At 45.5% G+C, this 22,941-nt stretch overlaps 1 protein-coding gene across 1 annotated transcript in view; it reads right to left on the reverse strand.

Annotated features, from left to right (window-relative positions):
• mafa (v-maf avian musculoaponeurotic fibrosarcoma oncogene homolog a (paralog a)) overlaps positions 1–22,941 on the reverse strand; it is a 123,122-nt gene that overhangs the window by 92,051 nt on the left and 8,130 nt on the right. Inside the window, exon 2 of the mRNA XM_021607498.3 lies at positions 13,868–13,938. Coding sequence (XP_021463173.1) covers positions 13,911–13,938 — 28 coding nt within the window. The 3' untranslated portion in view covers positions 13,868–13,910. The remainder of the gene's footprint in view (positions 1–13,867; positions 13,939–22,941) is intronic.

The following is a 22,941-nucleotide window of genomic DNA, read 5'->3' on the forward strand; positions in this document are numbered from 1 at the left end:
CTCTCCGCCTCCCTTGCTCCTTCAGCTGTCACTAGTCATCACCACAACTATTACACTACAGCCACAGGAACGGAGGAAATGTTCGTTCCTCCTATCTTTCTCCCTCTCCCTCCCTCTCTTCCTCTCTAACTTGAACACAAGAACGGTTTACAACATGTACACATCTAACTAGTGAGGATCTAAATGTCTGATGGGACATTTAGATGATCAGGGGAGATGGGAGAGTCTAAATAGTCAGCGAGAGAGAGAGAGAGAGAGAGAGAGAAAGAGAGAGAGAGAGAGAGAGAGAGAGAGAGAGAGAGAGAGAGAGAGAGAGAGAGAGGAGAGAGAGAGAGAGAGAGAGAGGGAGAGAGAGAGATAGAGAGAGAGAGAGAGAGAGAGAGAGAGAGAGCGATGGCTAGCTACCCAAGGTGGTGTTCTCCTACACCCTAGCAGTAAGTGCAAATTGAGCAGCAATATTGAGCACTCATATTACCAATAGGGAGGATGTGTCTGTGTACACAGATTGGATGTGTGTAAGACTGGGGGAGGGTTCTGCAGGGGCTTGTCTGATTATTGTCTGTGCAGAGTCCTATATTGTGCCCTCAAGGCGAGGCGGACAGGTAGTGTGTAAGTTGAGTTGGGAGTGTGTAGACCAGGGAGGGGTGTATGTGTGTATAAGAGGGGAGTGTGTATCGTGTGTAAGACATGGGGCAGGTTGTTTCAGTAAGAAAGCAGTGCAGAGCGTGGTTTATTCTCCCTCGAGGCCACAACTAGAGGAAGTGATGCATTTGTGTTCACAAACAAGAGCCGTACCAAGTAAAGAAGAACAACGCATTCCAACAAACAGACAACTCATATCCATAGAGACTAGCTGAGCTAACTATGGTCTGTCAGGAGTTATTAGTGACAGACAGACAGACAGACAGACAGACAGACAGACAGACAGACAGACAGACAGACAGACAGACATACAGAGATACGTGCGGCCAGAGTGGTATCTCCTTCTGTTTTTCTTTCTTCCAGAATTCATTCTGGTTTGTTAACGATAATGTCATTTTAGGCTGCACTCCACTCCTCGCAACCGGAGAGTATCTGAGATGGCGAACTCACTGCTCTCCTTTCATAGTCAATGTCCAGAGTAGATGATGATAAGAGCATCACCCAGCACAGAGAGAAAGAGAGAGAAAGACAGTTCGATAGAGAGAGAGAGAGAGAGAGAGAGAGAGAGAGAGAGAGAGAGAGAGAGATAGAGAGAGAGAGAGAGAGAGAGTGAGATACAAACACACACAGTGAAAGGTTTCCTTCAGCCCTGAGACTCAGTAAACCATTGTAGGGGGTCTCCCATGATTATTTTTTGATCCTGTGTTTTAATGGCCACCCTATGGGACTCCCAATCACGGCCGGATCTAGTGAAAAGCTTCCCAGAAGAGTGGAGGCTGTTATAGCAGCAAAGGGGGAACCAACTCCATATTAATGCCCATGACTTTCGAATGAGATGTTTGACAAGCAGGTGTCTACATACTTTTGATAATTTAGTGTACATGTATGTCTTGCTCCACTACATGGCATGCCTGCCCTAGTTGCATGGGAGACAACATGGGCCCTCCATAGCCTCTCTATCTCAGTCGAGGTCCAGCAAAGCCACTGTTCAACACAGAGCCTTCCTTCTCGCTCCTCTCTGGAGAGCTCAGTCACTGAGGCTAAGGTCTTTAGGGTCTCTCATAGGCTCAGTCAGTCAGTACCCAGAGTCTATCATTAGAAAACACAAAGAGCATTCTTAAGCCTGGTTAACCAGAACTATGAAAGAGAGGGAGAGAGAAGATAAGTATTTACTCCCCCCTCCCCCTCTTCCTCCCTCCCTCCCCTCCATTCGTCCCTCACACCAATCATTTAACAGTAAGAGCAACTGAGGCTTGTAAACACAATGGTTATGTCTGGGCTCAGAGAGGCATGAAGCAGACATACAGGCTCCACCACCCCCGCTCGTCCTGCTCATATAGGCTACCCCTCCCCCTCGCTCTCCTCCCCACTCTCCTCCTCTCTGTTTACCACTCCCTCTTTTTCCTCTCCTCACCCTCCTTCTCACCCTCCTCTGCAAAACACACCCTCTTCTTCTTCCCCTCTTCCCTCTCTACCTCTTACAATTCTCTTCTTCCTTCTCTATCTCTCCCTCTACAAAACACTCCCTCCTCATCTTCTCCTCCTCTGTCTCTACCACTCCCTCCATCTCTCTCTCTCTCTACCTCTCCACTCCCCAGGGTCCACAACAGTAGTAGGCAGGCATTCCAGTGGAGGGGATTGTTTTCCATTAGTCATGGTCATAGAAAGGACAGCAGTAGGTCAAAGGGGAAAGGGCATCAGGGCTCTAACTTTCCCTCCTGTCCACCACTCCTCTCCCTCTTACACTCCTGTCCCCCACTCTTCTCCCTCCTGTCCCTCCTGTCCTCCACTCCTCTCCCTCTCTCCCTCCTGTTCTATACTCCTCTCCCTCTCTCCCTCCTGTTCTATACTCCTCTCCCTCTCTCCCTCCTGTTCTATACTCCTCTCCCTCTCTCCCTCCTGTTCCATACTCCTCTCCCTCTCTCCCTCCTGTTCTATACTCCTCTCCCTCTCTCCCTCCTGTTCTATACTCCTCTCCCTCACCCCTCCTGTCCTCCACTCCTCTTCCTCTCTCCCTCCTGTCCTCCACTCCTCTCCCTCACCCCCTCCTGTCCCCCACTCCTCTTCCTCCTGTCCCCCACTCTTCTCCCTCTCTCCTTCCTGTCCTCCACTCCTCTCCCTCTCTCCTTCCTGTCCCCCACTCCACTCCTCTCCCTCTCTCCCTCCTGTCCCCCACTCTTCTCCCTCCTGTCCCTCCTGTCCCCCACTCCTCTCCCTCTCTCCCTCCTGTCCCCCACCCCTCTCCCTCTCTCCCTCCTGTCCCCCACTCCCCTCCCTCTCTCCCTCCTGTCCCCCACTCCTCTCCCTCTCTCCCTCCCGTCCCCCACTCCTCTCCCTCTCTCCCTCCTGTCCCCCACTCCTCCCCCGCTCTCCCTCCTGTCCCCCACTCCTCTCCCTCTCTCCCTCATGTCCCCCACTCCTCTCCCTCCTGTCCCCCACTCCTCCCCCTCCCTCCCTCCTGTCCCCCACTCCTCTCCCTCTCTCCCTCCTGTCCCCCACTCCTCTCCCTCCCTCCCTCCTGTCCCCCACTCCTCTCCCTCACAAATGCCTGCTGCATGAACACCCAAAGTGTCATCATTTCAAAATCTTGTTTCTGTTTTCCTCTCTATGATGCTTATTTTTCTTTTAATCTTTCTTGATGTTGTTCTGTTTAATCTTCTTTCCTCTTCTCCTTCTCTCTCCTTCTCTCTCTATCCACTTCTTTCTCTCGCTCTGTTTACTCTATTAACTAGAATCCTGGGGTGTTCACCGTCTCCTCAGTAGCCCATTCTGCTGAATTTACACACATTGATTTACGAGCTGAGCCTCTGAAATATACGAGCTGATAACAATATGACTTCATTTAGATGCATTACCCGTGAATTGTTTGTTTTAAATGTATAGCGGGTTGGGCAGCAGAGTGCTGTCTTCAACCAAGCAGAACGCTTATTAATTTGATACCAAATATTGTTATCATTACAGAAACCAGCTGAAGCACAAGCCTGGTAGCAGAATGGGAGTGTTAGCCAGACCACACCAATGAGAAGAGCGTGTGATTCTACAGCGTGTATTTTTAGTTACAGTCAGCGAGATTACGTTTATCTCAACACATTGTAAATACGGTGATGATATGTGCCAAGTTTTATTTTCATGTCTCGGAGGGCAGGATAATATTGAGTTTTTTTAACAACAGTGTTAATTAGAAAATGAATTAAATAATGCTGACGAATGCCCTCTTCACCTCTTGCATAATCTCTATCACCTATGAGAAGCAGGCAGGGCCGTAGCTACATATGAGGTTCGGACCTCAGCCATTTTGTATTAAAGAGTTTCAATAAGTCAGGTTCTCAACTTACTGTTGAGAATTAGAGCACTAGAAAACACAAGGTGCAATTTGAAACTTGGTTGCAGCAGTTTCCCTTATATGTCACTCACTGATAGTCCCTCACTTAGCCCATGTCAGTTCACATTTTTTACATTGGCATGCAGGCCACGTGCCCAGGGGCCCTGACCTCCAGGGGGCCCCCATTGATTTTATTAGTCACTCTAACTCAGATATCATATTACGCTGGCATAAGTCATCGCAAAATGTTTAGAATTGCAGGAAATGTGTTAATAAAATAATTTTTCTGCTAACAGATCCCTCAGTATGTTTTAAATTATAGTGTTTAATCCCGGTGCTGAGTTCATGTGAGTTAATGTGTAGTTGCTAATTGTATAGCTAGCAGGCTATGTGTTTGTAGATCGACTGAGGAGATTGAAGCTACAGAAACTAATGTGATAATGGCTGGGGTCATTTTTTGCTTGTTTTAGGTGTTCTCCAAATAGCATTTTAGAGTGTTTAAATTGTATAGAAATGCATTAAATGAGCTGACCTCACAAAAAATGTCGGACCACACTACAACTGTTAGGCCATTATGTGTTTGGGGTTATTACATGAAGGATTGTGTACAGAACATTAACAGTGGACTATAACTAATGTGCACTTAGACATAAAGCTATGGCCGGATTGTGCACACCATCCCCTTTAATGTGCCGTCATAACTCTGGTCTGGAAGCAGACTTTCCTCTCTCTCCCCTCCCTCTTTCCCTTCCTTCACTGTCTGAATGTCCTCCTCCGTCAGGAATGGCTGAGGGAGTTTCTGTGACGCGTGGAGGTCATCTGATGGCTTTAGATGGTGTTAGTGTGAAAGACTAACTACGACAGAGAGCACTGCGGCTCTCTCTATGCCTGTCTACTCTGCTCTGCTCTCCCCCTCTCCTTCCCTGGAGGTGCCGGATACAACAGTCCACATATGCACTAGTCTACACATGGACTATGTCACTTCAGTGTGTCTTAATGAACTCCACATTACCAGACACTGTATATATCATCTTAAGAACTCCTCTGCTTAGGTTTGGGTTAGTCTTATTAAGTGGCATTGACGTTTATGAACGATCACTACCATGCCATAATCGTGTATACAGAGGTTTATAATTGGTTAAGTCAACCTGCCCAATACAATCTCATTAATATGAGTATAATACACTGTGAAGTGTGCAGCAGCTATAGAGGGAATCTATAGAAACATATATGTACACACATATACAGCATGTGTGTAAACAGCAGACTGAGCTTGTGGAGGACATGGGCACAGGGGGAATAACTGTGAGAGCCAATGCTGTTCAGTGTGTTCATTTCCTTATTGATTGACTCACTTGCTTTTCTCTGAGTGTTTGAAATGAATAACAGCCAGCAAAAATCAGACAGAGGGAGGAAAATCAGCACTTTCCCTGCAGTGAAGCCATTCATCAAGCTAATGAGAGGGGAGGAGAGGAGGAGAAGAACTGATGTTGGAGTGGAGGAGAGGAAGAGAGGACAAGGGAGGCAGGTGCGGTATGGAGGAGAAGATGAAGGAGAGAAAGGTGACGTCTAGGGCGGTAGTGAGGGAGGGGACGTATGGAAGGTTTTCTGGGAAGGAGCAGAGGGAGGGATGTACTGTTTGCTAAGGAGGAGAAGGAAGACGTTTGGAGGTGATGGGGTGAGAAGGCAGGGTGTACTGTTCTAAAAGAAGTACACAACAGGAAGAAGGAGAGGGTTGTCATTGAGATGTGAGGAGGATGTAACAACGATGAGAAGGGGCAATGACAGAGACTCAGTCGAGAGAGAGTGACAGAGAGGGAGACAGAGAGAGAAAGAGAGAGAGACAGAGAGAGATACAGAGAGAGAAAGAGAGAGAGACAGAGAGAGATACAGAGAGAGAAATAGAGAGAGGGAGATACAGAGAGAGAAAGAAACAGAGAGAGAAAGAGAGAGAGAGAGAGAGAGAGAGAGAGAGAGAGAGAGAGAGACAGACAGACAGACAGACATAGTCAGAGACAGACAGAGAGACTGTGGTAAGAGTCCTTCTCATATTAGAGAGTTTATATGAGGATGTCTTTTAAAACCATGTACAGAGTTTCCTTGCCAATGGCTAATGTGTGGACTGCATAGCTATAGACTGAGGTACAGGCTTCCAGTTAGTGTCCACTAATAGTGGTGGTCTGTTCCAAGGCCTTCGCCAGTAAGTGCTCTTTCAAGAGACCTCTGATGTCCAGTAGCTCTCCACAGTTTAGCCCGCTGAGCAGGATGCTGGTCTGATACAAACAAATGTATCTGTCTAGTACACCTTCCCCTCTCAGTCCTCTACATGCTAGTGACTGTACCCGCAATTGGTGCTACTTTAGCTGCGGGTAGATGTAATTAAATGAACAAAACAATACTAACAAGCAAATGGTAGTGTTATAGTGCAGACACAGTGGCTGTCCGCCACCTGCGTCCTTCCATCCAGGTGATATGTGTGACTCTCTCTTTGGGCCTACACTGCTCTGCCACACCCCTGCCATACCTCCTCCACTACACTACACTACACTACCCAGGTCCTTCACACCCTGTGTGGGGCTGACAAGGATATTACTGCTGAGTCTTTGTTTTTAGGCTTGGAAGAGAAGAAAGGAGTGCTATGTTGAGAATTATGCCACAGGAAAATAATTAGCAAAGTGTAGCTATGCCCATACGCCCTGGGCTAAATCTAGCACCACTTCACAACCAAGCCCAGTCCAGCTTAGAGGAGGGGAATCTAGCACCAGTTCACAACCAAGCCCAGTCCAGCTTAGAGGAGGGGAATCTAGCACCAGTTCACAACCAAGTCCAGTCCAGCTTAGAGGAGGGGAATCTAGCACCAGTTCACAACCAAGCCCAGTCCAGCTTAGAGGAGGGGAATCTAGCACCAGTTCACAACCAAGCCCAGTCCAGCTTAGAGAAGGGGAATCTAGCACCAGTTCACAACCAAGTCCAGTCCAGCTTAGAGGAGGGGAATCTAGCACCAGTTCACAACCAAGTCCAGTCCAGCTTAGAGGAGGGGAATCTAGCACCAGTTCACAACCAAGCCCAGTCCAGCTTAGAGGAGGGGAATCTAGCACCAGTTCACAACCAAGCCCAGTCCAGCTTAGAGGAGGGGAAGCAGAAACCCTGGTGGTACTGAACAGTACTCCTTTGTTCATTCCCTCTGCCTCTATTTACAGTAGGAAGATACACACTGAGTATACAAAACATTAGGAACACCTGCTCTTTCCATGACATAGATTGACCAGGTGAATCCAGGTGGAAGCTGTGCTCCCTTATCGGTGCCATCTGTTAAATCCACTTCAATCAGTGTAGATGAAGGGGAGGAGACAGGTTAAAGAAGGATGTTTAAGCCTTGAGACATGATTGTGTATGTGTGCCATTCAGAGGGTGAATGGGCAAGACAAAATATGTAAGTGCCTTTAAACAGGGTATCTCTGTTGTCATCTATGCATAGTCCCTTTAATTAACTCTACCTACATGTACATACTACCTCAACTAACCGGTGCCCCAGCACATTGACTCTGTATCAGCACCCCGCTGTATATATTGTTATTTTTTACTGCTGCTCTTTAATTACTTGTTACTTTTGTCTCTTATTCTGATACGTATTTTTGGAAAATGCACTGTCAGTTAGGGGCTCGTAAGTAAGCATTTCACTGTTGTATTCGGCGCATGTGACTAATACAATTTGATTTGATTTGATTTGGTAGTAGGTGCCAGGCTCACCGGTTTGATTGTGTCAAGTGCAACACTGCCGGTGTTTTCATGCTCAACAGTTTCCCATGTGTATCAAGAATGATCGACCACCCAAAGGACATCCAGCCAACTTGACACAACTGTGGGAGGCATTGGAGTCAACATGGGCCAGCATCCCTGTGGAACACTTTCAACACTGTGTAGAGTCCTTGCCCTCACAAATTGAGGCTGTTCTGAGGGCAAAAGGGGTTGCAATCAATATTAGGAAGGTGTTCCTAATGTTTTGTACACTCAGTGTATGTGCCACACTGCTAACATTCTTAACCCTTTGTCAAACATTTTCTGTCTCTAATGTCACTGAGTACAGTCTTATAGTCTTTAAATCCTATGCCCTGCTCTCTCTGACAGAGATAAAGGTCTAGAGATACCCAGAGCATATTATAAAACGCTAATCTGAAGACAAGGGTCTAAGATACGTTTCTCAGTCTATGATGTAGAGACTAAAGAGGACCACAGAGCCTATAACAGGACCCAGAGCCCAAGGCTGGGCCAGGCTTGGCCGAGGGTGAAAGTAATCATGATTCATGGTGCCTGACAGTGGGTGACGTCTACTGTACCCAGCTGGCTGTACATGGAGATCTATATTTTTAACCTTAAAGCCAGACCACAGTGTCTTCGGTTATCCACGCTAAATATAGACTCACTCCTACTGCACACTTCTCCAGTTTCTCACTCCTTTCTGAGAGGCATGTGGAGGAGAAAAGAGGGTGAGAGAGGGATAGATAGATAGATACAGTAGATAGAGAGAAAGCGAGAGAGAAAGAGAGAGATGGATAGGGTTTTGGGGTGGGGGGGAACATGTCGCCCCGGTCCTGATGTAAATAAATCACCCTCAACTGTTGACCCGTGTATAGAAAAAGGGGTTGGAGGGGTTGTTTTCGTACCCCTGCTCTGTTCTGCCCCCCCTGCCTCTCCTCCCCCTCTCCCACCTCCCTCCATCACTTTCCCCTCTTCCGTGTGACAGGTCAATCTGGATGGATTTCATCTGCCCTCCCTTGAATAGGGAGGCCAACATCCTGTATGGCAACTAGAAATAGAGTGAGCTCTCTGGGACAGAGGAGGGGAGGGGAGTACTACTGAGCGGCTAGAGAGAAGTGGTGAGGGTGAGAGGATGGTGTTGTGTCACACACACACGCAAACAGGCATGGACAACACCCACACACACAGTGGAGTGGGTGATAAACTGACTCATACAGGCACACACACTCACTCTGTGGTGATCGTGAGATGGATGTCTTTGTGAAAGGGGTGCTGTGTGTGGCTAAAACTTAGTCAGCGAGTCTGACCCAAGCCACCCTACTGTCACACGGTCACACAGCCACGGGTGGTGGCCCTCCCTGTCCGTTAGACCCTGCCCCACATCTGACCACACACACACACACACTCAATGGCACATAAGCCAGCCAATTCATCCTCCTCAGCCCTCAACTCATAAGCATGGGAGTGCGTGCACACACACATACACAGAAAGACACACACACAGAAACACACACACAGAAACACACACACACACACCTGTCACTTTGTCCTTGTCAGCAGATTCTGGGTCTCTTCCCCCCTGCTGGGTGTTGAACTCCAGTCCCCCTCTGCCAGGGCCACCACTAGGGTAAGGTGCCTGCCTGCTGTCCTCCCAGTCAGGTATGAACACACACACACACACACAGACACACTAGAACATCTGTTGGTAAAAAGGACATACTCGTCTCAGCCATGACCCCTCTCCTCACACAGACACAGTAGCCCTTATTCCACGATTCCTCCTGTATTTATTACTTGTACAGTTTGACAGTTTAGTCATTCAGCAGACGCTCTTATTCAGAGTGAATTACAGGTCGTGCCTTCATCTTAAGGTAGCTAGGAGGGACAGCCACATATCACAGCCATTGTAAGTACATTTTTACTCAATAAAGTAGCTACCAGCAAAGTCAGAGCTGTAGTAATAGAAATAAAATAAAATATACAAATTAAAGTGTGAGTGTTAGTTCACGAAATACATTTTTAGATTTTTTTCCCTTTAAAAAATAAAATATAGAAAATACATTGTCCTATCTATTCTTTCACTCACTCAATCGTGTCTGAAGCTCAGATGGTGACACCTGTGTTTTGGTGGCTGGTGGTGGCTGGCCCGCTCCAGCCAGAGTCAGAACTCTCTTTCCCCAGGCAAGGACACTCAGACCCTGGCTCTTTGTTTCCATCACTCAGCCTGTCCTCCTGGAGCTACGTGGCCAGACTGCTCATTGCACTCCCCTCCTCCCCCCATCCCTTCTCATATGCATGGATTTGCATAAAACAAAGACACTGCTTAGCCGGCGTCGTCTGAGGAGAGACGGAAACCAAGATGACTGTCGGCCATCGACCGGACCGGGCCAAGCCGAGCTGTAAGAGGTTTGGCAGGTAGTCAGGGTGCGGTACAACGTTTTAACACATGGTGGCAGGTAAGATGGACGCCTTCCACTCACCAACCGTCCGTTCTCTGACATGGCGTTGTTTATATCCTGTGCAGGTGAGCAGAGGTCACCTGATTCACAATGGTGACATGGGAGGAGAAGTGGAGCTTTTAAAACACTTCATCTAAAGATGATTTGTCCTTGTCTCCCCTGACGCCTTTTGTCCTCCCTCACTCTCACTCTCCCTCTTTGCTGAAGTTAAGTGGAGCTGGAGACAGGCCAGCTACTGATCCCAGGCCCCACTTAGAGACAATCAGGGAAATAACACTGGACACACTAAGGGCCATAATGGAATGTCTCAATCTAGCAGTATAGCGTATAGAGATAGAGACCACAGAATGTGCCATCCCATTTCAGGATATTTTGGAAAAGTGATATTTCTGAAAACTTTTCACAAACAATTTATATATTATATATATGGGTTAGGGTTAGGGTTAGGGTTAGGGTTAGGGTTATATATACCCTAATGTATATATATATATATATACACACAGTTGAAGTCGGAAGTTTACATACACCTCAGTCAAATACATTTGTATAATTACATATATATTGCCTTTAAATTATTTTACTTGGGTCAAACATTTCGGGTAGCTTTCCACAAGCTTCCCACAATAATTTGGGTGAATTTTGGCTCATTCCTCCTGACAGAGCTGGTGTAACTGAATCAGGTTTGTAGGCATCCTTGTTGTACACGCTTTTTCAGTTCTGCCTGCAAATTTTCAATAGGATTGAGGTCAGGGCTTTGTGATGGCCACTCCAATACCTTGACTTTATTGTCCTTAAGCCATTTTGCCACAATTTTGGAAGAATGCTTGGAGTCATTGTCCATTTGGAAGACCCATTTGCGACCAAGCTTTAACTGATGTCTTGAGATGTTGCTTCAATGTATCCACATAATTGTCCTACTTCATGATGCCATCGATTTTATGAAGTGCACCAGTCCCTCCAGCAGCAAAGCACCCCACAACATGATGCTGCCACCCCCGTGCTTCATGGTTGGGAATGTGTTATTCGGCTTGCAAGCCTCCCCCTTTCTCCTCCAAACATAACAATGGTCATTATGGCCAAACAGTTACATTTTGGTTTCATCAGACCAGAGGACATTTCTACAAAAAGTATGATCTTTGTCCCCATGTGCAGTTGCAAACCGTAGTCTGGCTTTTTATGGCAGTTTTGGAGCAGTGGCTTCATCCTTGCTGAGTGGCCTTTCAGGTTATGTTGATATAGTACTCATTTTACTGTGGATATAGATACTTCTGTACTTGTTTCCTCCAGCATCTTGACAAGGTCCTTTGCTGTTGTTCTGGGATTGATTTTCACTTTTCGTACCAAAGTACGTTAATCTCTAGGAGACAGAACGCTTCTCCTTCCTGAGCGGTATGACGGCTGCGTGGTCCCATGGTGTTTATAATTGCGTACTATTGTTTGTACAGATGAACGTGGTACCTTCAGGCATTTGGAAATTGCTCCCAAGGATGAAGCAGACTTGTGGAAGTCTACAATTCTTATTCTGAGGTCTTGGCTGATTTCTTTTGATTTTCCCATGATGTCAAGCAAAGAGGCACTGAGTTTGATGGTAGGCCTTGAAATACATCCACAGGTACACTAATTGACATCAAATTATGTAAAATAGCCTATCAGAAGCCTCTAAAGCCATGACATAATTTTCTGGAATTTTCCAAGCTGTAAAGGCACAGACAACTTAGTGTATGTAAACTTCTGACTCACTGGAATTGTGATACAGTGAATTATAAGTGAAATAATCTGTATGTAAACAATTGTTGGAAATATTACTTGTGTCATGCACAAAGTAGATGTCCTAACCGACTTGCCAAAAATATAGTTTGATAACAAGAAATTTGTGGAGTGGTTGAAAAACAAGTTTTAATGACTCCAACCTAAGTGAATGTTGGCCCATTTTCACTCCAATGCTTCCCACAGCTGTGTCAAGTTGGCTGGATGTCCTTTGGGTGTTGGACCATTCTTGATACACACAGGAAACTGTTGAGCGTGAAAAACCTTGCAGCGCTGCAGTTAATTGAGATACTCAAATTGCTGCACCTTGCACCAACAACCATACCCCTTTCAAAGGCACTTAAATATTTTGTCTTGCCCATTTACCTTCTGAATGGCACATATACCCAATCCATGTCTCAATTGTCTCAAGACTTGTTATATATATATTTTTTACCTGTCTCCCCCTCTTTATCTACACTGATTAAAGTGAATTTAACAGGTGACATCAATAAGGGATCATAGCTTTCACCTGGATTCACCTGGTCAGTCAATATCACGTAAAGAGCAGGTGTATTAATGATTTGTCCATTCACTGTACGTGTCTTTCTCTGCTTGTGCAGTGTGTTAACCATCTGTAACTCAGTCATAACAAATCACTCCCTCGGTCTGAGTAGAGTTCCAGTTAGGGGAGCACCAGGCAGTGTACTGTTACTGGTCCTGTTGACAGGGTAAGCCCAGTGACTGAGGGCTGAGTAGAGTCACTGGTCCCCGGACACAGACTGGGGATCAGGGGTATGAGAGGGATTTCCCGTTGAGGAGCTGCCTGGGGGGGGGGCATGAGGAGCAGCTGCCTGCAGAGGGAACATGGACATTTTGGGGAGATGGTTGGAGGTATGAGGGGGGTTGTAATGTATAGTGTACCATATAGGGGAATGGAGGGTTTAGGGGCTATTAGTGACTCCTTTTATGATGGAACGGTATATGATCAGTAAAGCTGAATGTAAACATGGCACACACCACCCAATAAAATTGTCAATACACACTCCTTAAAACACTGTTTCACTCACACACACACTAGCATGTTTTCTCTGTCACCGTGGGCACCCACATAGACAGCGCAGCTCAAGTTTCATGCTGACGAGTCACGAACGGAGCGTCCCTCCTAACAGATTAGTCGATGCGTTTCGGCGCGGCACAATCAGCTAAGCCATTACAGAAACAATTGGTTTTGTGATAAACATTGGCCTCAGTTTCCCTTCATCTCTGTGCATCGATTACAGACGCCTGCAGACATTTTCTTTAGTCGGATCCCTTTTGTATATGAACCCTACTCTGGGTGTTGCTACAGGTTCAATATAAGAGAAAGTGCCATCGAACCCAGGAGCTGGGATAAGTATATAGTTCCGGCAGGTAGACGTTTCCAGGATGCTGGAGTACTGCTCCATGAACATCATAAAGTGATGAGATGGAGAAATATATTGAGAGACATGTTGTAGAGGTAACATGGTGGCGGCGTCAGATTCATGAATAAAGAATGACAAACACTATTACATAGCTGTAATGGACCCTTCAGAGAACCACACATTATGTTAGGGTAACATACAGTATAGACTGGGTCGCTCAGTGTAAGACATGTTCAATTGCATTAGGTTTCAAATGTGTTGATAGTGAAAAGTGGAAAAACAATTCATTCAATTAAACTAATTCATTAAAAACACTGGTTTAGCGACTGTAAACGTGTAAACATTTAATATTAATAATAATAATGGTAATAATAATGACATGATTAATAATAATATTTTTCAACACTACTCACTACATTTCATTACTGAAAGAGAAAGAGAGAGTAAGAGAAAGAGAGAGTAAGAGAAAGAGAGAGTAAGAGAAAGCGAGTGAAAGAGAAAGAGAGAGTAAGAGAAAGAGAGTTGTGTTTTACCTCAGACATCAAGGCCAAGGGCAGGGAGGGGCGAGGCTCTCGTTCACAGATGGAGGAATTTTCTGGATGACCTGAAAATGCAGATAGCAGAAGACCCAGTCAAAACACACACCATGAATACACACACACACACACACACACACACACACACATACACACACTGAACAAGTTGCTTTCTCACCTCGGCTACGCAGTACAATCCATACGGTAGCTTACTGTAGACAAGATTTGATGTGTAGGAAAGGGAAGAACATTTGCACTCCAATAGACTCTGTGTATCCAGTCTCCAGGCATCTAAACATATTCATCCGATATGACAGAAATACCCAGAGAAATGTCTATGACAGAGGGGGAAGTGAAAGACCAAATCAAAACCAGATTGAACAGTAATGGAAGACGCATTATTAACCCTAAATATCAATATTGAAATATCACAAATCATATTGACTGCACATTGATTTGCAAACACATGCACATACATGCATGTCAACACGCACACGTATACACACACACACACACTCTGCCGGTATTGTCACGTATACGCACACACACACACACACACTCTGCCGGTATTGTCACGTATACACACACACACACACTCTGCCGGTATTGTCACGTATACACACACACACACACTCTGCCGGTATTGTCACGTATACACACACACACACACTCTGCCGGTATTGTCACGTATACACACACACACACACACTCTGCCGGTATTGTCACATACGCAGCCAGTGAGTTTTCAGTCAACTCAGCTGGGTATCTACATGCCCAACAGCATATGGTGTACTAATGCACACACACACACACACACACACACACACACACACACACACACACACACACACACACACACACACACACACACACACACACACACACACACACACACACACACACACACACACACACACACACACACACACAGAGAGAGAGAGAGAGAGAATGTGAAAGTGAGATACACAGGCATTTACAGTAGTACACTGTCTTATGCTCATGATGGTGACGTGGCTCCTGGTACCATTGGAGAGGTCCACAGCCCTGCCCTCACTGGCTGGGCCCACACCTAGCATCACTCTGAGCCCTTACTGGCTGGGCCCACACCTAGCATCATTCTGAGCCCTCGCTGGCTGGGCCCACACCTAGCATCATTCTGAGCCCTCACTGGCTGGGCCCACACCTAGCATAATTCTGAGCCCTCACTGGCTGGGCCCACACCTAGCATCACTCTGAGTCCTCACTGGCTGGGCCTGGACCTAGCATCACTTTGAGCCCTCACTGGCTGGGCCCACACCTAGCATCACTCTGAGCTCTCACTGGCTGGGCCAACACCTAGCATCACTCTGAGCCCTCACTAGCTGGGCCCACACCTAGCATCACTTTGAGCCCTCACTGGCTGGGTCTGGACATAGCATCACTCTGAGCCCTCACTGGCTGGGTCTGGACCTAGCATCACTCTGAGCCCTCACTGGCTGGGCCCACACCTAGCATCACTCTGAGCCCTCACTGGCTGGGTCTGGACCTAGCATCACTCTGAGCCCTCACTGGCTGGGCCCAAACCTAGCATCATTCTGAGCCCTCACTGGCTGGGCCCACACCTAGCATTACTTTGAGCCCTCACTGGCTGGGTCTGGTCCTAGCATCACTCTGAGCCCTCACTGGCTGGGCCCACACCTAGCATCATTCTGAGCCCTCACTGACAGGGCCCACATCTAGCATCATTCTGAGCCCTCACGGGCTAGGCCAACAACTAGCATCACTTTGAGCCCTCACTGGCTGGATCTGGACAGAAAGACAGAAACAGAGACGGACAGACAGACTTTGTAGGAATGACATGGGTATGAAATAGAGAGGAGAGAAAGAGAGATGGAAGCTCTGGGAGGAGTGGAGGTCACCTTGCTTGGTTAAGAGATCAATGTCCGTTTGACTTGCTGCGAGGTGGTGTGGCGTGTGTGTGCGTGTGTGAGTGTGTGTTGGGTCTCATCAGTGTGAAAAGTCTGAGCGGTGTCACTCCGTATCGTAGAGGATAAAAAAAATCTAAATGCACAGTATTTATTCTGTAAAAATTATTATTCACAATTATTGACATTTTGGGGCTTTTATACCAACCATCTACAATTGAAACATCTGAATAAGCAGTGGTAACATTTTATATACAAATAATTGCACACACACCCAGAACAGTGGTGGAAAAATGACAGTCTAAGAAATACTTCATCTCTACACTGCAGTGGAGAAAATCTGAAATTATTGGGTTTTCAAATAAATGCCACATAACTCAATTTTACTGAGCTCTGACAAACTCCAGGAAAACAGCGGTGACGCAGTCTGCTGATGTAGAGAGCACAGCAGGACATAAAGTCAGCGCGTCTAAATCACTGCACGTGTAAACGTTTATCAGAGAGACGCAGATACGTTATGCCTGAACGCAGCCCAAACTAGCCCCTAACTGCTCTGAAGAAGGGGATGGGTACGTTCAAGGACCTTCTATTTAGAAGTGCTATTTATTTAGTTAATATGATTCCCTCAACCTTCTAGAACCAGGTGGTAATGAAGAGTTAATAATAACTTCCTAAGTTCATATACAGTATATACAGTATATTTGGCAATAATCTGTTTATGCTTCTGACTCACACAGGAGCATATAAACAGATACATACATTCAGCCTCCAAAATGAATTGAAATAACTCATGAGAATAAGGAGTCGCTAGGCTACTTTGTCTTGAAGTGTTTCCCAAAAAACGTCTAGATTATTTAGACGTTTGGGGGAATTGGAGTAGCCTAACACATTCATATCCTCAGTTATTTTGATTAAAAAATATATATATATATATATTGTTTAAGAAATGTTTTCTGAGTGAGTTTTTTTAAAGAATGAAAAGCAGATGTCATTCGGAGAGAAAGAGAAAGTATTTTAAAGTAGAAGTCCGCTGCCCCCCCCCCCCCCCCTCGCTCTCTTTCTGTCTCTGTCCTGCCATCCTCTGTGCCACCGGACCTCAGGGAGCTGGTGTTGGATTCATTTAAGTCCCAGTCCCTTTGCTTTAGCTCCATTTGCAGACATATAAAATGACCCCTCAGAGTACGGCTACACTTCATTATCAACATAACCTGCAGCCAGCCACTCTCAAGGACAACTCTTTAATGAGTCACATGCCTATTACCTCTAAAATATCTATTTGAAGCACAAAGTTTCGACTTTCTGCTGCCCCAAAGAGGATAAAATGACAGGAATATTTCCCAGTAAAATAAGTGCATCTTAATTGATCCCTGATGCACGTTTCCCCCTGAAGGAGGGAGAAAGCTTTTCTTCTCAGAGAGGATAGGAGGTGAGTAATGTTGCTGTTTCCTGTTTTCTCCCAGCGTCCTCTACCAACCTGGGCAGGCCCTATAAGAAGGTTAGTAGGGACGGGATAGGCCTCACCATTCACTCTTTCACTCTGTGAAGGGATAAAACAAATATTTTTCAATACAATCTACATGTTTTATTTGACTCAACATGAATAATGCTTACAAAGCAAATTTTTACTGTGTCATGGCTATTGAATAAAAAGTCTGATTTGGATTTGGAGAATCTGTTTTATTCAAACAATTAGGTCTACCCTCCTGGGTTGTTCTTGTCAAGGATAGAGTTGATGGCCTTTACCTGTTAAAAGGTAGGTCGTCTTAAGCTGTCTAAATAAAGCATAAACAAAACCTGTGTGTTCTATTATTCATTGGACTCTGTTTGGCCCAGAGAGAATCCAGGTTAGCACGCCAACCCCACGTTTCCTGTCTGCCCTCCTCACTCTACCGTCTGTCCGTGTGTGTGTATGTGTGTGTTTGCACCCTGTCTCTGCACCTTCACACACACAGACGGCATAGATAAACTAAGACGTTCAGAAAGGTGAAAGGTAATGACGCCTGCGCAGACCAACACAAACACACACTACAAGATCTATCTCTCTCATAAGCACACACACACACACACACACACACACACACACACACACACACACACACACACACACACACACACACACAGACACACACACACACACACACACTAATGTATCTTGGTAAAAAGGACAAACAAGGGGCATGTCACTCAGTCTCAGCCCTATCTTCTCTCCTCTCTAACACACAGACCCAAAGCTGGTTAAGGGCAGTGTGGTGTTCTACATTTAAATCATTAGCCTGTTGATATAGGAATCAGTGTGATTTAGGAATTATTACATTAATACCCAGAGGGGGAATATTGTGACAGAGGAGAGGTTTGTCACCAGTCCCTGATTCTCTAATTAACACACCGATAATGACACATAGACACATACTGTGCTTACTCATACACACACATGTGACTTAACTGGACAAACTGTAGCAAAACTCTCTTAAACTCTTTGGAACACACAAGCACACATTTGGAGACCGGTAAAACTGCAGTGAGTGTTGAGCTCTCCGTATACAGTCTGGAGCTAAGTGGCTGCTATGATGGCAGTATATATTATTCAGTCAGTAATAATGTAGAGCGTTAGCTGTGTGTATCTCACACACGGAGCTGTCTCTCTAAGAAGAGGAAATGAGTGTGTTCCCCTGGGTTAGGGATTACTCTAATGACTTTGTGCATGGCCCTGTGCGCTCTCACTTTTGACCTCCATACATCCTGTGAAAGACAGCCTGACACACGGACACAGACACACGCATGGACAAATGTGCACACACGCACGCACGCACGAACGCACGCACACACACGCACACACACACACACACACAAACACACACACAAACCCCCCTGAGCCCCTCTCCTGGGCCCCTTTTTTAGCCCCGGGAGGAGTCGGGACCCCTGCCTACCTATTTTAGGATCTGTCAATAGGCTTGTTGCTCCCTGAGCGAACACCCTGCCCTGTCCACCTCCCACCTCCGTAGGCGGCAAGCATCAACGCGTTGCATCGCTCCAAATGAACACCTCTGTGAGAGCAGATAGAACCATCACTCAGATAACCATGTACTGTAGCAAGGGGAAATTAGCAACAGCATCTATCGCTTATCTGTCAGTCCTCAATCAAATGTGCCCAGATTCAATATATTGTGGTTAAATCAAAGAATATAAAAACAAAGATTACAATCATTAATTATGGATGATGGCCGTCACATGATCCAAAAAACAACAGCTGAGGACTAATCCTCACTACATCTGATTCTATTCGAACAGAACAATCAATTACAGATAGAGAGAGTGTGTGTGTGTGTGTGTGTGGGGGGGGGGGGGGGGGGGGGGGGGGGGGGGGGGGCAGGGGGACTGATTGATATCTGGCAAGACACAGTGAAGACTGTCCCTCTCTCTCTCACACACACACACACACACACCCACACACACATACACACACACACACACACACACACACAGAGAGAGAGAGATACAGAGAGAGGGAGAGAGAGAGAGAGAGAGAGAGAGAAAGTCAGGGTCGAGTCATTCTCAACATACAGCTCCAAACACTCCCCCAAAATGATAGGAATTAGGCTCCTTATACACAAAGCAACAATCTGCCAAGATAACGAGACAAATATTAAGAAGTCAATGTTCAAATACAGTAAACAGAATAACAGATGCAAAAAGCCAATTAATATCCTCCCAAAATGATGCAAATAATTGTTGGTTGTTTTGTGTGGCTAATATTAAATATATCAATACATGGCATCTCCATGGCCGGGGATCAAACACGTATGTAATTAGATAAATTGAGTAGTTTGTCCTAAGTAAGCAGGAGAGGGGCTTGGCTGTAAATTGCGTGGTGTGTGCATGCTAAGACACAGGCCTGGCACAGCTGCAGAGAGCCGCACTCACAATTTATCATCTCTACATCGCAGGAGCCGCTGGCCCGCTCCGCTATTAATCATCAGCAAAATCATTTAATTCAGCCCCAGCTCCAACTATTGTCTCAGTCCCCCCCTCTCTCTACCCCTCCATCGCCCCCCTCTCGGCCCTCGCTCTGGGCACAACAGCCACCACAGCAGAAGCAGCACACACCCTCCTCCTCACACACACCCTCCTCCTCACACATAACCATCGGAGTGAAGGAATTAAAGAGGCTCTTCGTCTGTGTAATAGGGCAACACATCATCACTTGCACATTGGAGGTTATTTGGGTGAATTATTGAAGAAGCTTGTTAAGGGTAGAGCCTCGCAAGCCTGCCTGGTCCTGCAGCGAACATTCATGTATGTCACGGTGGATGCTTCCGTTTTACTATCAATGAAAAAATGCAATGATTCTGTTAGTTTAATTTCAAGTAACTCATTTGTATGCGTTTAACAGTGATAAAACGGCACCTGCTTAGTTTTAACAGATACTATGAGGAGATACAATGCAAACTGTTTCATCAATGTGAGAAGATCATGAATATAAACTGGAGGTGTCATAAATAAATATGCACCCCCCTCCCCAACATGAACAATATTTTCACATAACCATCCCCTAGTACTGTAAAAAATAAAAAAAAATGCACCCCCGCCCCCCTCATAAAATGATCTCTAAAACAATGATTACCACCACAAATAACAATAACTGTAGCAATCCTGTGTTGATAAATGTTGATGTCGACTTGCCCACTTCAGCATGGTACTGTGGCACAGTCAATGCCATGCAGGGCAATAGGCCAGAAGGTTGAGGTTTCTCTGACCATCACGGATGAGCTCTCGCTCCCTGCCTGTTTCATTGCACTATGATCAGAGCCGGCTGCAGACAATGATCAGCTAGGGGGAAATCAGATATTCAACATTTTGATGGTATATTTATAATTATTCTAAATATATGCAACAATTTTTCACTAACAAGTTTCTGTGCCAATGCACCACACACAACCCATGAACAATTCATAATTACATACCTAGTACCGACTTTGAGCGCTTCATCATGGCTTGGCTTGGCTGGTATTATATTAGATCGGAGTGGATGAACGTGCGCAGGTAGCCTACAAGAGACTTTTGAAGTAGCCTAATCAGATTGTGACTGGTTGTGGTATGCCATCCATAAAAGGTAATACATTTTAAAAGTGAAATAACAAATATTTATGCTACATTGACACGTTAGGTTGTAGGTCAAGGAATAGCCGCTTGAATCGGAAAATAGGCTGAACGGTGTGTTGAGCTTTGCTGAATAACTGGGCCTGCTGGGAGCATAGGTCTATATCGTTACACTATATAGAACGACTTGGGAGAATGGTGATCGGCAACAGACAGCGCATCGGTATCAGAAGTAAAAATCCAGCCAGACTGTCCTGTACTGTGCCTTTCTAGACCTTATCATCTGTCGAGACACACAACTGATCCAAAAGGAATGAAACGTTCAAATCACAGGGCTTTGGCGGCATAATTTAAATTACATTTTCACTGCAGTTTACAGCCTAGCGTAGAATTGTACTCACTTGAAAACAATAATGCAAATATGAATTGCATTGTGGTGTTGTAAGCTGGTCTAGGTAGAATAATTATATTGTCCCTAAGGCCATACACAAGTAATTAACTGTATAACATATCTATTTATTTATAAAGTGAGGCAAGGCAGCATTTAAAAAGAAAATCCTAATAAAAAAAAATCGAATTAATGTTGTACCCCTTGAAATAATAACAAACAACCTTTGTACAACACCTAGGGACCTCACCAAGAGATTTCAGCCTTTTAGTATTGTAGCGAACGGTGGGGCAGGGAATACAACTCGGGTCACTGGCGTGAAAGACAAACACCCTACGCATCGTGCCAGTAGGGTTTAACCCACATGCTGGGAATTGTATCGTGGCTCATATAGCAAGGTTTTCTTCACTGCCCCCTCTGTACTTGATGGCACGTCCCTGTGCTTCGACTACTCAACCCCCTAGCACGTCTGAGCCGTTGGCTGCACAGCCACCATCCCACTTCTGAGACCAGTGTGCCAAACGGCAGGACAAGGAAGCGAAACCAGGTCACTGGCATGAACACCCGATGCATCGTGCCAATAGGGTTCACTCACTTGGTAGGAATAGTATCATTACATTTGAGTCATTTAGCAGTCCCTCTTATCCCGAGCAACTTACAGGAGCAATTAGGGTTAAGTGCCTTGCTCAAGGGCACATCAACAGATGTTTCACCTAGTCACCTTGAGATTTGAACCAGCAACCTTTCAGTTACTGGCCCAACGCTCTTAACCGCGAGGCTACCTGCCACTCTCATCACAGCTCATATAGGATTGTGATAATGGTTTTGGAATGACAATCACAGGAACCAGGGTTATATTGATGTCAGGTGTTGGAAAGCACCATTGAAAGCACCATTGAAAGCATGTCCCAGAAAGATTTTAGTCACAGTACATTTATGTTAGGCTAGCAGTGTTCCTGTCAGGTTTCTGTACTGCACATGAGATGGCAGAGTATACAAAACAAATGTGCACCTGATTGATACAAATATTCATGATATCATTCTGCGAGGTAGGCCTACTTTGCATTCAGCATTTAATTGGAAAAGTTTTTGAAAAAATAAGTTGTGTCAAATTGGCTGGAAGTCCTTTGGGTGGTGGACCATTCTTGATACACACGGGAAACTGTTGAGCGTGAAAAACCCAGCAGGGTTGCAGTTCTTGACACAGTCAAACCGGTGCGCCTGTCTCCTACTACCCTCTGAATGGCACACATACACAATCCATGTCTCAATTGTCTCAAGGCTTTCAAATCCTTCTTTAACTTTTCTCCTCCCTTTCATCTACATTGATTGAAGTGGATTTAACAGATGACATCAATAAGGAATCCTAGTTTTCACCCCGGTTCACCTGGTCAGTCTATGTCATGGAAAGAGCAGGTGTTCCTAATATTTTGTACACTCAGTATCTCTCTTACTTTTAGAAGTGTTAACTTCAGGATGACTAATAACATCTATTGAGTTGCAATGCCCGAAAATTGAATATCCAAATCAACTTAAATCATCTACAAAATGGGTTTTGCAGCAACACAATTCCAAAGGAACGTTACAGCTAAGTTTTTTCCTTTCATTGTTTGCGATTCACAAATGATTATCTTGATTCCCATGATTCGATTCACCGCAATTTAACCAAACCACAATTACCA

Source organism: Oncorhynchus mykiss, chromosome 6, assembly GCF_057628025.1.
Source record: "Oncorhynchus mykiss isolate SJ-2025 chromosome 6, ASM5762802v1, whole genome shotgun sequence".
Taxonomy (NCBI): domain Eukaryota; kingdom Metazoa; phylum Chordata; class Actinopteri; order Salmoniformes; family Salmonidae; genus Oncorhynchus; species Oncorhynchus mykiss.